Genomic DNA, 14,134 nt, shown 5'->3' with positions numbered 1-14,134 from the left:
ATACTAAAAACGATTTATATTAGAAGACCTTTGTTATAGAAATCGGCCAATTTTTCAAAAATCACTAATAAATCACTCAAAAATCGGTCAAAAATATTTGTCCAATTTAACCGATTTTCAAGAAATCGCCAATAAATCATCCGGTTTTTTGTACATTAACTAAATAGTTCCGATTTCTGAAATTTGTAACCACGTATAAAACTAAGATTTGCAAATAAACAAATCACTTGAATCCATAAAAAAGTTAACCACCGGTTTGAAAAACATCATTCCTAACCTCACCTGCTTCGATTACATAATGTTGTATCAAACTTCTAACAATACTTCCATAAATATATTATTGAGAGCTTTTCATCTTAGTGATTTCTTCCAGCAGAAATCTGGACTCAGCAGCATAATCGACCGGAGCAACAGCTCTGACAGTTATCCTCTGCCGCTTCTCATTGTTGTACTCCTGCGGGACTACGCTCACTCGGAATAGGTGAGGCACCCATGTCACTTCTTTCAGTTTCATTTGGTAAGAAGTTCCATCTCCTTCCTACAGCCACATAAAATCGATGTCAGCTACTTTTGTGTTGTTAATAACTGGTTACTTGAAATTTCACAAGTAAACAAGAATGTGGAAGATTTTAATTAGAAATTGCATGAGTTACCTGTGATTTTAAGTTGTCAAGCTCTTGTGCAGAGCAGCCAACTACAGTTTCGGCTTGATCATTGAAAAAAGACAGCATAGCTTCACCACTTGCATCAGCAACTTTTGCAACCATTATATATCTGAATGAAATGAGAAGTTTAGAGATCAGCACTTGCAGAAATAGATATACTATGTATTTAAACAGCTTAAATTATGAAAGAGTTTTGTTGGACCTCAAATTGCATTGATCATCATTCTTCTGGCATCCTTCACACCAGAATCCAGACCCAATGGCTTCAGTAACTTTCTTGTTGCATGTCTTGCAAGCTCGATACCACATTGACTGATCTGGCTTGATAAAGCTTATGTAACCCTTGGCACTGAAAAATACAGGCTGCAACAACAATTTACTCTTAAACAATACTCCAAGACTACAACATTATGTTTTACCCTTAAAATGTTTCAAAATTCTTTGAAAAAAATTTACTTTTTCTAGTCAAGAACTTGGCTAATAATTATGAACTGATAATAAGTGATGAAGTTTTTATTGCTTGAAGAACTAATATAGTTGTAGTACCTTTTCCTCACCCAGAGATGGGTTAGATGTTATGTATGATATGGATACTCTATCAGTGTACATGGATCGACCTCCACTCTTGGATGAGGGGCTCAAGCCAGTGCCAACAGAAGCCATTGGACTTTCTTTGCCTTCAGAATCATACCTGTCAATGACATGATATAAGACTCAAGATGTATTATCAATAGTCAAAACAAGTAATGACTTATGTGTAGCACTAACCAGGATTTCAACTTTTTTGATTCAGGTGTCTCTGGATTTACCACAATAACACTTCTGCTTAATGATGACAACGACACACCTAAAACATGAACTTGGAGCTTTAATTATCCTATGCATCACACTTTAAATATCATATTATAGTTTTTAATGATTACCTTGAAAGTCCCCAACTTTTAGGGATTTAATAGCAACTACAGGAGATTGATCAGCAATATCCAACAGTTCTTGACCGATAGTGGTTGCAAGATCGTTCCACAATGACACCACAACTGTCTTCTTACTGCGAATAATACACCATGTTATTTTGTCATGCATATGAGATCAATGGCAGACATGATTAAGCTGTTAAGGAGGATACCCTACCTCTCATCTGCAATAGTTATGTCACGCTTTGGAATATTCTCATTGTTGCTTTTTCTCCGAATACTCATTGTAGGAGATACACTTTGCACCACACCAATAACGTCTGCAATTGATATAGCATTATCATGTTAAGTTCAATAAAGATACAATAACATAAGTAATTATATTTAAGACTCAAAATGTTAGTTCTTACCAACAAGCTCAGAGTTATTGACATATGGCCCCAACTGATCAATGGGAATAAAATTAAATTTTGTTTCAGGGATGAAAGTTCCTTCTTCAATGGCCTCTTCCACCATTGAATTTTCATTCAAAGTCATCTCATAGTCATTAGGTAATGTCTTAAACTGCTTGTTAGCAACTCTTAGAGTTCCCTTTGATATATAATAGGCCTTCCCAAGTTGAAACCTGTCATAGAATTTCTTTGCAGACTCATTGAACATTGTTGCTTGAATTTGTGTACCCTGCATATAATCATCCTCCCACCGTCGTTATACAACCAATAAAATCATAAATGCTGGAAAAGATAAAAGCATTGAAAACATGTTTCTTACATCTTCATCTGTCAGCTCTACATTAAAAACACAGCCTTCCCCTCTAGCATTCTTATAGTTGCGCATGGTTCCTTTGTTAGTAAGCCGAACCTTTATGGTCCAGTTTCCTTGATACGGGTTCAAGGAAACAAGTGGATGCACTCTTCGTGACATTCCCATTCGTGCAGAAGGTGCCATACTGAAAATCATAAAAAGAACATTAGTTCCAAACAGAAAACATGTCTACATTTGCAAAGCATACAAGTTGTTAAGAACATTAGCTACTTATCCTCAAATTTACAAAATAACAATAAAGTTCTAACAGTATTACTTACTTTCCATTCTGGTCATGAAATATTTGTGCAGCTGATTTAGTAAACATTTCTTGCTTTGGCTTTAAATGGATTTCAGGCCCTTGCACATTACTCTTGCCATCCATGTCCTGTTTGGGCTTCAAAAGAATTCCTGTATCTTCAATTTTCACAGCATCAACAAATTCCGCTTCAAGTGGAGGAGACACAACCTCGCATTTTGTCACTATTAGGTACCTGAACAGTAGGGACATCACATGAACTTCAACCAACTAGGCAGGGTCAAGAGATCAAACACAAATCATAAACTAAAAAGGAGTTCTTAACAACTCTTACTTCTTATTTTTCAAAGGAATGTCATTAAGAGTATAATCAACAATGTGAATAAGTCCCAAGTTCTGAATGTTCCCAGAGTTGACTTTAGATGACAAACTAGACGGAAACATTCCATCAAGCTTCATCTTCCCATCATTAGCTACAAACCTGCAACAATCAAAATACACTATTACTTGAAAGAAATTCAAACAGTCAGAAGAGTATATCAAATAAAATACGCAGATACAACTCTACATTTAAGCAGCTACACAGAAACAATTCACGGTCATAAAAAGCACACCAACAAATTAAGACATCTAACCACTTGATATTAGTACTACCTTCTCCATACTAGCTTGTCAATTATCATTTTCACTCAAAGGTCACATCTATTTACTTAACAAGAATAGACCAGATCAAACCAAACACTAAACCGTGTATCCCACTCATAGAGCATAATATGTTGAGGGTAACATGTATTAGACCTTACAACTAATCCTAAAAGAACATACAACATTTCATAAAAACCCGAGCTTTAACGGAGTTTGTGAGAGACAAGCAGATCAGATTCCAATTAACACAAACCCATCACATTTTACAGATAACAATCCCCAAATGCACCTAAAATTATGCAAGCACACTTAATACAAGATGACTAAAAAATGAAAATTAAACCAACAAACATTTTTCAACTCAAGGCCTTTCACATCCATAAAGCATCACTACAAATCTACAATAAGTCAGTCAAATTAAACACCAATCTAATCTACTTATCCAAGAATCAAAAAACCCCCATTAACTAGAACACATCAATAACAGTAAAGTAACAATCTTTATTTCATTTCACACTAGCAGTTCTATCAAAATACACATTTTCTTCAGGAATTAAAAAAACCCATCATTTAAAATACATCAGAACCTAAAAAGTTACAATCTTTATTCCATTTCTCATCCGAATCAATGAAAAAAATAGCAAAAATAGTAATTAATTATAAAAGTATACCTGAAACGACTATTTCCAGTGAGCTTAAGATCAAGAACTTGAACAACAATGAGTGGGAAATCATCAGAAGATGAATCTGGAGATGGGTTTGCCATAATCTTTGAGATTGCATCTGGGCTCACACATTTCATCATCTTTCTCTCTCTCTCTCTCCAAAACTACCCCCAAATATATCTCTCTCTCTCTCTTAGGGTTAAGGAAGGAGAAGAATGAATTGTTGGAGGCTGTGATTTTGGGGGTACTTGTGGTTGTAGATTTGTAAATTTGGGGGGAGTTTATTATTTCGAGATTTGAATATTTTTCTAGTATGTTTTTCACGCGCCAAATATTGAATCTCTATTGGCGGCTAGTTTTGGAAATTTTGATGCAGCCCTTGTGATAATTACTAAAATAAATTCGACAAAATCCGAAAAATTATTCATTTATTATCGTAAAGATACTTAATTATGGCCGAATGATTTATTTATTTTTAAATTTATATATTTATCGGCATGGTTACATATTTCAGAAATCGGAATTATTCAATTCAGATACTGATTTACGAGTTATCGAGCGATTTAAAAAAAAACGGCGATTTATTGGTAATCGGTCAAATATTTTTTACCGATTTTTGAGTGTTTTGGCGATTACTGAAAAATTGACTTATTTCTATAATCATGTTTATCAGATATTTATTTACAAACTATGCGGCACATGTATTATATATTATATATTTATTTGCTTTGAATTCATATTTTTTCTATAATGACTAATGTTAATAAGTTTTACTCTATTACCCATTTTAGAGATTTTCTTACATGTGAATTGTTGGATTATCTTTTTATATTATTAATAATTAACACCGTATAGAATTGTGCTCGGATGACGATCCCAAAAAAATTTCTAAAATGACACGCGTCAACTTTTAATTCGTGGGAGTCATATTAATACACGAGAGGTCCATTTTATTTCATTTATGAGTGAACATCTAATAGCGCATTGACAACTGATTATTTTGGAACGGGTTTTGATAACTGTTTCGGGATAACTTAAAGATAATTAAAAGCAGATATTTAAAATAGCATTTCCTGAAAATAGTGTACAATTTTTTTTTTTGCAATGCTCGACATGCATTTTCAGGTAAATATAAAATATATTTCCATATTTTATTTTTAAATTTTTTTTATTAAACTTTAAACAATAAATTTTTATTCATAAGAAAAAAAATTAAAAATTTATTTGTGAAAGCCTTAAAATACGTAACGAGCCTCCGTCGCCCAATGTATACTCCCAGGGGACAGGGAGTATATGTTATCACAACAAAGAACCTTCTTTACATATTGATCACCACAAAGAAGTAAAACTACTACCTATGATCAGCTGAGACAAAAGCAAAAAACTGAGTCTGGTAATGGAGAAACAAGTTTGCAGATGTAGTGAATGAAACTGTTTTCATCCTCTTAAAGGAACAACACGCAGCTATAAAACAAGGACACCACTGGATCATCTGTTTGCAATGCGTAGAACTTTACATATTGGGAGTTCTTGCTGTGCATTAGGAGGAGTTTTAAAGGGGGTTAATGAGGCCATAACCATACTGTCAACTTAAAATATCATCAAAGGGTCTGACCAAAAAAATTAAAAATCATCAGAGGGTCTTTTACTTGGCTGCATCGAGCTTTGCTGATTCATTTGATAGAATTAATCATCAGAAACAGGCAGTAAAAAAATTAAGCAAGACAGTAAAATTGTCGCTATATATGTTTGTTATGATTCAGCATTAACATATTCATTTCATTCAAGCTTCAAAGCTCCTAAACTAATGCATACTAATGTATCATGGAACTTAACCGATAACCGATCACATATATACAATTAGTGGTAGTATTTGTGATCAATCGTTCCCTTGAGTTACGATGAAAAGTGTGTGAGATTCAGGTGCAAGTTCTATCATGAGCCTGAAACTTGGAAAGGATCACAGTTGACAGAGTAGGAACTTTTTTACCCCTGAATCCGTTGAAGAATGAAAAAAAATACAGCTCAAAGATTGACAATTACCTGGACAGACAACAAGCCTGCAGCAAACGTAATTATTAGTTGCAAAACCTCCATTCATGATTAACTGTGAACATCTGGAGGACATATATCCATTATTAAATATTAACAAACAACAAATTCATCAATTGCGACTAGCGAGAACTAGTTTTTATAAATATTAACAAACAACAATAATTTTATGTGTAACATTAATAATTTCACCCAATTCCAATGGGACATATTTCTACATAAGTGATTGCGAAAATGTTTAATACATAGTCAATACAAACCATTGAGGATTTATCTACATATTGGATGTCATTTATCATCTCTACACGGGACTCTAGCTAGCGCATATACTCTAGTCATGTGTTAAACCTCTCCCTGAATTCATTTTTAATTTATGTCAAGAGAAGCTGTTAGCTAGTGCAGGTTCATCTGTAGAACAAGAGTAAGATAGGCTTTAGAGCAAAAAGGTTCAATGAAAAGTACAAATGAATGGAAAAAAGATAATTCAGTGCATATAAAACCACAAGCACATAATAATAATATGAAGAAAAAACACCATTAATCAATTTTTAAATGGCTGCCGAGCAAGGAGAAGCATCTCCAGTTATTACGTTGCTCGAAAGTCATGTCAGGTGAACCGTAAAAAAACATATATGCTGAACATATTAATAGTTATTTGAAGACCATTTTACTCTGTTCATAAAATATAAATTTGAGACATTAGTAGTAATAATTACAAAGTGATCCACGTTTTATTTTGAAAAAAGTTTCCCCAATAGAAACAATGTTAACAAAAGACTAAAGATGCCTGGCCTATTAGAGTATCCCAGATATGGAGACCAGAAATGATAGTCACCTGAGAACCTGAGATGCATGATGCTGGATCCTTTCAAATTCTTATTCCTATCAGTTGCTAGTGAATTTGTCTGGTCGCCGTCTTTTACTTCTTAGGTGTGGAAATGATTTTAACTTTAAGCCTAGCCTGTTGATCATTTTTCACCGAACATGATATAAAATTTTCTTAATTAAAAATAGAATAGACAATAACATAAATCAAATGACAATACCTGATGGCGGCTCCTGTGTGAAATAGCTTTACACTCCTTCAGTCATTGAACATCTTGGTGGTGGGGCTGAAATAGCACCATGGCCTCTGATGTCAGGAGCAAGGTGGTCGATAGATGTTTGAACTTTAGGCAAGGCAACATTCGCAACAGACTGCTCATTGCATTCTTCCCCTTTCCCACATTGCAGTTTGTTGATTATATAAGGCGCCCTAATTCTTTCCTTTTCTGTTAAATTAATTAAAATCCCTACTAGGACCCATGTTATTATGAATCGGGAAGAAGTTCCTTGTGTATGTTCATTCATCTCGTAAAGGCTTTATATATACAGCCCCCGACAAAAACAGAAAGTCTCGTCTTACGGCCAGTAATATGCACCATAAGCAAATTTATGTTTTCTATATAATATTTGGATATATACATATATATAAGCCCGTGGGAGATCAATGAACATATACAAGAAAACTTCTTCCCGCATTTGTCAAGTTCTGAATCCAAAAAAACATTCCTCTATTATTGTCCTATTGCTGGGGCTTCAGATTTTTCCACAACATGTTCTGTGACGATGGTTTTTAGATATGATGATGAATATATTGAAAGATGCTACTGCATATAACTTATATAATCTAATTGATTCTTTCTGAGATACAAAGTAGATCACTACGCTAGAATTTATAGATGCCTTGGATCATTCTTGATAGCAAATGATACCCTCATAATTTTAGAGTAACTCAACATATCTCTAAGACTACTAATAACTCTCAGACTCTTGACATCTCTCCTTAATGCAGTATCTTCACGGTTTTTCTAGATTATTTTCAATATGTAACACTTGAATTTCTAATTTGTCCATCAAGAATTTGAGAATATTTTATGCCATTAGAGGGAAAACTTTTTGGTAAAAATTGGTCTGTCACAAGGCCCCAACTACTCTATTACATCAAAATCTTAGGTACTACGGTATTTGACTGCATCTAATAGCTGCATATAATGGCATAACATACATTTCATTGTCCCTATTGCACATTTATAATAAATTGTTTGTCTATTTTAGTTGGAGTTACTATATTCTACAAATATTAGGAGTAATTATTATCAGATACTGCTTTGACTGAATGAAATAAAATACAATACTAATGACCATGGGCCTCTAGCTCAATTGGTGCCCTGTCTTAAACTAAATTTCCCATATATATGCTTCAATTGATAAGAATATTAACTACCAGAATGTCAGAGATGAAACTGCCAGTATAATTATCAGTTTCGGCCAAGTAAAGCAGAATGTTTATGCTAAGAGCTCAAGGCTGCCACCATAACAATTGATTAACTGGTACAAGTTACATTAATATAGGTATTACAATAACAGTGTTAAAACAGTACTGTGTCTAAAACATTATCAAGTTAACAGAACATTGTACAACAAAAGCTTCAAGTAATAGCCGAGTCAACAGATAAAACAACACACCTAGCAGAACTGACACTGGAAGAGCAGGCAAAGCTTTCTGATAAAAGGCAAGGAGGACCAGGGTAATGCCAAGGCCAGCTATAATGGCAAGATAACATGCATACACAGTCATAAAATCATACATTGCAGCTCTACCAACTAACACGCTGTAAAAAATGAAATCCCCTAGTCCCAGCTTGATCGCACCAGATGATCCTAACCCAATTCCCTCCAGAACCAAGTTTTCAGTTTCCACAGCCTGCTGTGCTAAATGCATCTGCACATTAATTCTATGCTCAATCAATGGTGCAGTAAGCTCGGAAATACCTCTTGATCCCTGCCCTGAAACAGCATTAACAATCCTACTTTCATTTTGATTACTTTCCAACCTCGAAACAGCAGTACCACTCGGATTTACACTCGACCCAGAGTTCAAATTCTCGTTTATGCCAGAATCAACATTCCTCGGTTCTCTCCATAACCGCCTTGGAATAACATTCTCCCTCGGAGACAGATCATTAGCCAAAACTGGCCTAGCCTCATAAACTAAAGCCGGAATATCTTCATCCCTAGCCATCGCAAGCTCAACCAAAAGCCTCAAAGGCCCACCAGGCAACAAAACCGCAGCAAGATCATACAACGACATAGCAACCAAAAGCATCCAAGTAGTCCATTCAGGCAAAAGCGTAAACCAATACGCAACCAACATTCCAATCACAACCAAATACCCTTGAGTCACAAAAATCGCCATTTTCGACATAAACACAGCCAAAACACCCACCACAGTAAAATTAAACAAAACCAACAAAAAAGTAAAACAATCCACCGGAATCCGAAAATACTGATTCAAGAACAAAGCAATCTCACCTCCCATTAATCCCAAAACCAGAAAAGCAGAAAAACCCATATAATATTTCAAGAAACTAGTACATCTCAAGTAAAAAAGTAACACCAAAACAAATGTAACAACAGTGACAACAGCAACAAACACAAGTGAATTCAAAAGGGCACCTTCAAATTTATCCCAAAATGAATCAGAAGAGTCCTCAGTGTAAGCAATTGTAGCAATACTTGTGAATGATGCAGAAGAAGACTCAGAATTGTTAAGAATAGATACAAGAATAACAACCAAGAACATACAGATTGAAACAGGGGTTATGATTCTAACAATTTCTTCACCTAAAGATTCAATAATGCTTCTGGGTTTGGGGTTTTGAGCCATTGGATTTCACAGATTCAAGTGATTTGGGTTCAAGATTTTCAAGAAATATTAAAAATTGAAACTTTTTATTGGGATTTTTGTGGGGATGAGTTGTTCTTGTTTTTTTCTTTTAACTTTTTGTAGGAGTTAATGAAATGGCATCTAAGTTAGAGCAACACCACCATAGTGATTAGTGAACTCAGGTATGTTTAAGAGTCAAGACACACATCGCATATTTGGAACAATTTTATTTTTTTATTTATTGAGTTAATACTAGCTCGGTAGAAGGTTCCTGAAAAACTCGAGTTGGACTCGAATAATATTTAAATTTGAATTGATAATAATTAAGCCGAGTTTGAGTTATACAAATAATTTACTAAGCCGAATTCGAATTTCATATTATTCGGTTCCTGAGATTCACGATCCTAACTGAATGTGTCTTATTATTAATTTTTATTTAATTTATATGAGTCATTTTATTTATTATTATATAAAAATTCAATATTTATATATACTTTTCATATTTAATCGAGTCAAGTTCAATCCAAGCCGAACTTAAGTCAAACTTATTGTAGTCAAGCTTTTCTCGTTGTTTAGTGAAATTCAATCGAGTTTTCGAGTCGAACTCGAACATATCGAACTTTAACAGAGCTAAATTTCGAACTTGAAATTTATAAATCGGTTGAACTCGAACCCGAACTATTTAGTTGAGCTCGAATTTGAGTTGGACAGTATTCGATTCGGCCCGGTTCGTTTACAATCCTATATTTTTATTAAAAAACGTTGATAAATTATTGATAAATCAGTATTTAATTTGATAAATTATCGATAAATTATTTAAAATTATCCTAAATTATATATTAATAATTCAACCGATTAATTTCGATTTTTGAAATTTGTACTTAAGATAATTGAGATGATATAACTTCTTCCACTTGTAATCCATTTCAATATTTTAGTAAAGAGGTACGAGACTAGGAAGAAAAAAAGGAGCAAACAAATTTCTAAATTAAAAAATTTAGAAATTTGATTATACTTTTTTGTTAATTCATATAAATTGTTTGTTGGATGAATATCTCACCATAGGAACAACCAACGGCTGAAATTGCATGATAAAAATCCAACGGTGGATAATAAGTTTCATCACACTTGTGTATAAATACAGTTAAATACATTTCTCAAGTACCCTTAAACCCCCTTTTACAATTGAAACCTACATTTAGGGTTTTACAACATCTTGCAGCTCCTCTCTCAAACCCAAAAGGTATTTTCACCTATTCTTCATTACCCACTTACTCTTTTTTCATATACAACTCATATATGTATGTAATATATCTCTTCACATGTAAAAATTGTATCTTTTTTGTGGGTTCTTGTTTTTTTTGCTTTGTTATAATGTTAAAGATTGTATCTTTTTTGTGGGCTCTTGTTTTTTCTTAGTTGTTTAATGTTAAAGATTGTTAAAGATTGTATCTTTTTTGTGGTTCTTGTTTTATATTTGTTGTTTAATGTTAAAGATTGTTAATTTTTTGATTTTTTGATTTAGTAAGTTGTTTTGTGTGATTCATTTTGTTTCATTTTATTAAAAGTTGTGTTGATTGAGGCTTCTTGTTATAAATTAAAGTTTTTATTGCAAGGAGCATGAAATAATTGTGAAAGATTGTACGTAGCTTTTTAAGGGTCTGTTAGATATGTGATTGAGCAGGTGGGTTTTGTTTGGATTATAACTTAAGATGTCTATGATTGTGTGATCGAAGGAAGACAGTGCTTTGGCACGATTAACCTTAGCCCAATTAATAAAATGCTTGCAAATCGTAAATGTTCTGTAGTTTTGCCATAAGTTCGAAAAATGTATATGTGTTTGCTTAGAGGTCGTGTTTATGTGTATATGCCAATTTTGTCACTAATGCATGGCTCGATTGATAACTGTAGTAGTGATATAATGTTTGGCACAGATGGTTGGTATAAAATTTAAAGAGCTCTGTTTTACGGTTTATAAGCCTCAAGTAAAGAAAAGGTGTAAATCCTTGCACACCTATTACATGTCTACTACTTTACTTATAGTATCAGTGTTTTTCTCCCCGCAAGGTTGTCATTAATACAATCTGTTTGAGTCACCGACCGCTCATTTTTTTTTCGAGGTATTTTAATATATAGTTTAACCCCTCTCCATTCGATGTAGGGTATATGTTTCTTTTAATTCTGGTTACAGATTTTTTAGCTTGTAATTTTAACTGATCACATATCTTTAATTAAAGATATGCGCTGATGGTGTTTTATTTTTTAAGTTTTACAGTTATGACTTTTTTCAATAAGGCTGGTAGTCTACTAAGACAGACATTGTGTAACCAGAATGTTAGCTTACAAGGGTCTGCGTCCAACCCCTCTATCTTTCAAATGATAAGACACGCGTCAAATAAAGTATTTGTTGGAGGTAACAACTGGTTTCTCTTTATCAAGAGTTAAATATGTTTTATGGTTTGTTTAGCTATATCTTAGTTTGTTGTATTGATCATTGCAGGCCTCTCTTATTCCACTGATGATGTTTCTTTGAAAGAAACTTTTCAGAAGTATGGAGATGTTATAGAGGGTAAGCTATGAAGCCATTGCATTCTTTTTTGTGTGTTTTAACCTCGTCTTTTCTTGTTACATGAATGAAGTGAGGTGTTGAACCCACAGTATAGCTTGTTTCACATGCACACTTGGTTTATCAAATTGACTGCCATAAGTTTTGAATCGGTGAAGTTAGTACATTACACATCCAACAATAGGACTAGATAAATGTATGTAGGCCCCTATTATCTTTGCCCTGGTTCTGCTCGTTCTGATGGTCTTGTCCTGTTGTTTTGTTATCATTTTTAACTAATTAGAAAGTTTGGTACTATTTTGAGGTTCACATTTGCTATCGTCTTTCAAAATTCACTATTTTGTTATCTATTGCAGCCAAAGTTATTAGTGATCGAGATACTGGAAATTCTAAAGGGTTTGGCTTTGTTACATACAACACTGTGGAGGATGCTAACAGTGCTATTCAGGCTTTAGATGCTTCGGTATGTGTATTTTTTTCCTGATATTATCTTTGTCGTCGTTTAAAGATGGTATTCTAAAGATTCATTTGCTCAAAGTTCTGATGCTTTACTAAAACTTTTTTTAGGACCTTAATGGCCGCACAATATCAGTGAGGGAGGCACATGAGAGGCCACGAAACTCTGGATATGGTGGTGGTGGAGGCTACGGTGGTGGTGGCTACGGTGGAGGTGGCGGGGGTTACAGTGGAGGTGGCGGTGGCTACGGTGGCGGTGGATATGGTGGAGGTAGTGGTGGCGGTGGATATGGTAACAGTGGCAATTATGGCAGTGGTGGGGGTGGTGGCTATGGTAACAGTGACAACTATGGCAATGGAGGAGGTAACTATGCTGGTGGTGGTTATGGAACTGGAAGCAGCACAGGCAACGATTATGGAAGTGGGAGCAATGTTAGTTACGGAAATGATGGTCAAAACTTTGGTGTTGCAGGTGGTGTTGGCTCTTTTGATGGCAATGATAATGTTGGTAGTGCTGGGTATGGTGGAAATACAAATTCTGGGTACAGTGAAGGCAGCAACATACCTGCTGCTAGTCAGGGTTTTAGCCAGAATGCTCCACTCGAAGGGAACTTCAAGGATGACATTGACGACACCGGTGCTTTTGCTAGCAGGTCCTGAAGTGTCTTCCCAAGAAAAAGCTTCCTTTTCGGAATGAATGCCAAGTGCGAGGAGTCAATATGCATTGTTGGTTAATCCTATTATTTCAACTTAACAGACCTTTCTTGTTTAACTCATGCAAGCATTGAATTTCTCCGTATATTCTGCTTTCGACTTTGGTGAACACTGAACAATTCTGATTCAGATTTACAGTAAATTCTGATTCAGATTTTAGTAAATTCATTTAAGTTTCAGACTTTACCTGGGTTTCCTGAATTCTGGCATGGTTTATGCAGTACTATGTATTTTATTATAATAATTCATATCAACTTTGTTATTCCAGACTTGCTGTAGTATTCGTATATGTTTGGTTTTACTGGGCAACTAGGTTCAATTGTCATTCTCCATTTTGATGCAGTACGTGAATGGAGTGTCAACCTGATCCTAGGGGTGGACCAGTTCTCTTTCAACGTATCGAGGCATTAGAGCAACGGCTTTCTCTGATAGAGGCTCGCTTCTTCAAGTTCCGCTTGCTGCTCCTTGAACCCAAACATCATTGTACAAACTCGAAATCTCGAATACAACTTCATTGCTTTAGTAACTTTGTTCATTGCCACTTCATTCATTGCTTGTGGTGGTTTGATTGAACTTCCATTATATGCTTTAGTAACTTTGTTAAATATATGACTACGTGAAAAGGGAAGAAAGAAAGATTTACTAATCTTTCCTCAATAATTACTCTGTCGAGACTTGAGTTTAT

The 14,134-nt window shown here is 34.5% G+C and overlaps 3 protein-coding genes and 1 long non-coding RNA gene across 5 annotated transcripts; 1 reads left to right on the top strand and 3 right to left on the bottom strand.

Annotated features, from left to right (window-relative positions):
- Nucleotides 1-194: 194 nt before the first annotated feature.
- On the bottom strand, nucleotides 195-4,237 carry LOC141670724 (replication protein A 70 kDa DNA-binding subunit B-like). Its single transcript, XM_074476709.1, has 12 exons — nucleotides 3,959-4,237; nucleotides 2,977-3,123; nucleotides 2,665-2,877; nucleotides 2,351-2,528; nucleotides 1,990-2,260; nucleotides 1,797-1,899; nucleotides 1,589-1,713; nucleotides 1,434-1,512; nucleotides 1,212-1,356; nucleotides 868-1,028; nucleotides 654-774; nucleotides 195-538 (listed from the first exon to the last, which is right to left on the bottom strand). The coding sequence occupies exons 1-12, from the start codon at nucleotides 4,090-4,092 to the stop codon at nucleotides 338-340; spliced, it is 1,878 nt and encodes a 625-aa protein (XP_074332810.1). The 5' UTR covers nucleotides 4,093-4,237; the 3' UTR covers nucleotides 195-337.
- A 1,424-nt stretch (nucleotides 4,238-5,661) lies between these two features.
- On the bottom strand, nucleotides 5,662-7,630 carry LOC141675293 (uncharacterized). Its single transcript, XR_012555969.1, has 3 exons — nucleotides 7,051-7,630; nucleotides 6,840-6,965; nucleotides 5,662-6,412 (listed from the first exon to the last, which is right to left on the bottom strand). It is a non-coding gene; the product is annotated as an uncharacterized LOC141675293 (long non-coding RNA).
- Nucleotides 7,631-8,331: 701 nt separating this feature from the next.
- On the bottom strand, nucleotides 8,332-9,925 carry LOC141672999 (presenilin-like protein At2g29900). Its single transcript, XM_074479729.1, has one exon. The coding sequence runs from the start codon at nucleotides 9,711-9,713 to the stop codon at nucleotides 8,433-8,435; it is 1,281 nt and encodes a 426-aa protein (XP_074335830.1). The 5' UTR covers nucleotides 9,714-9,925; the 3' UTR covers nucleotides 8,332-8,432.
- An 887-nt stretch (nucleotides 9,926-10,812) lies between these two features.
- On the top strand, nucleotides 10,813-13,716 carry LOC141672710 (uncharacterized). Of its 2 annotated transcripts, none has more exons than XM_074479357.1 (5): nucleotides 10,813-10,956; nucleotides 11,981-12,126; nucleotides 12,214-12,282; nucleotides 12,636-12,742; nucleotides 12,847-13,716. In XM_074479357.1, exons 2-5 carry the CDS (start codon nucleotides 11,991-11,993, stop codon nucleotides 13,393-13,395), a joined length of 861 nt encoding a protein of 286 aa, XP_074335458.1. In that variant the 5' UTR covers nucleotides 10,813-10,956; nucleotides 11,981-11,990; the 3' UTR covers nucleotides 13,396-13,716. The 2 variants fall into 2 exon arrangements, with proteins under 2 accessions (XP_074335458.1, XP_074335459.1); XM_074479358.1 differs by having other exon boundaries at nucleotides 10,831-10,956; nucleotides 11,989-12,126.
- Nucleotides 13,717-14,134: the final 418 nt, after the last annotated feature.

The sequence above is a fragment of the Apium graveolens genome, chromosome 7, assembly GCF_009905375.1.
Source record: "Apium graveolens cultivar Ventura chromosome 7, ASM990537v1, whole genome shotgun sequence".
Classification (NCBI taxonomy): domain Eukaryota; kingdom Viridiplantae; phylum Streptophyta; class Magnoliopsida; order Apiales; family Apiaceae; genus Apium; species Apium graveolens.
Note: the sequence above shows the minus strand (reverse complement) of the source record. Positions and strands in the feature narration are given on the sequence as shown.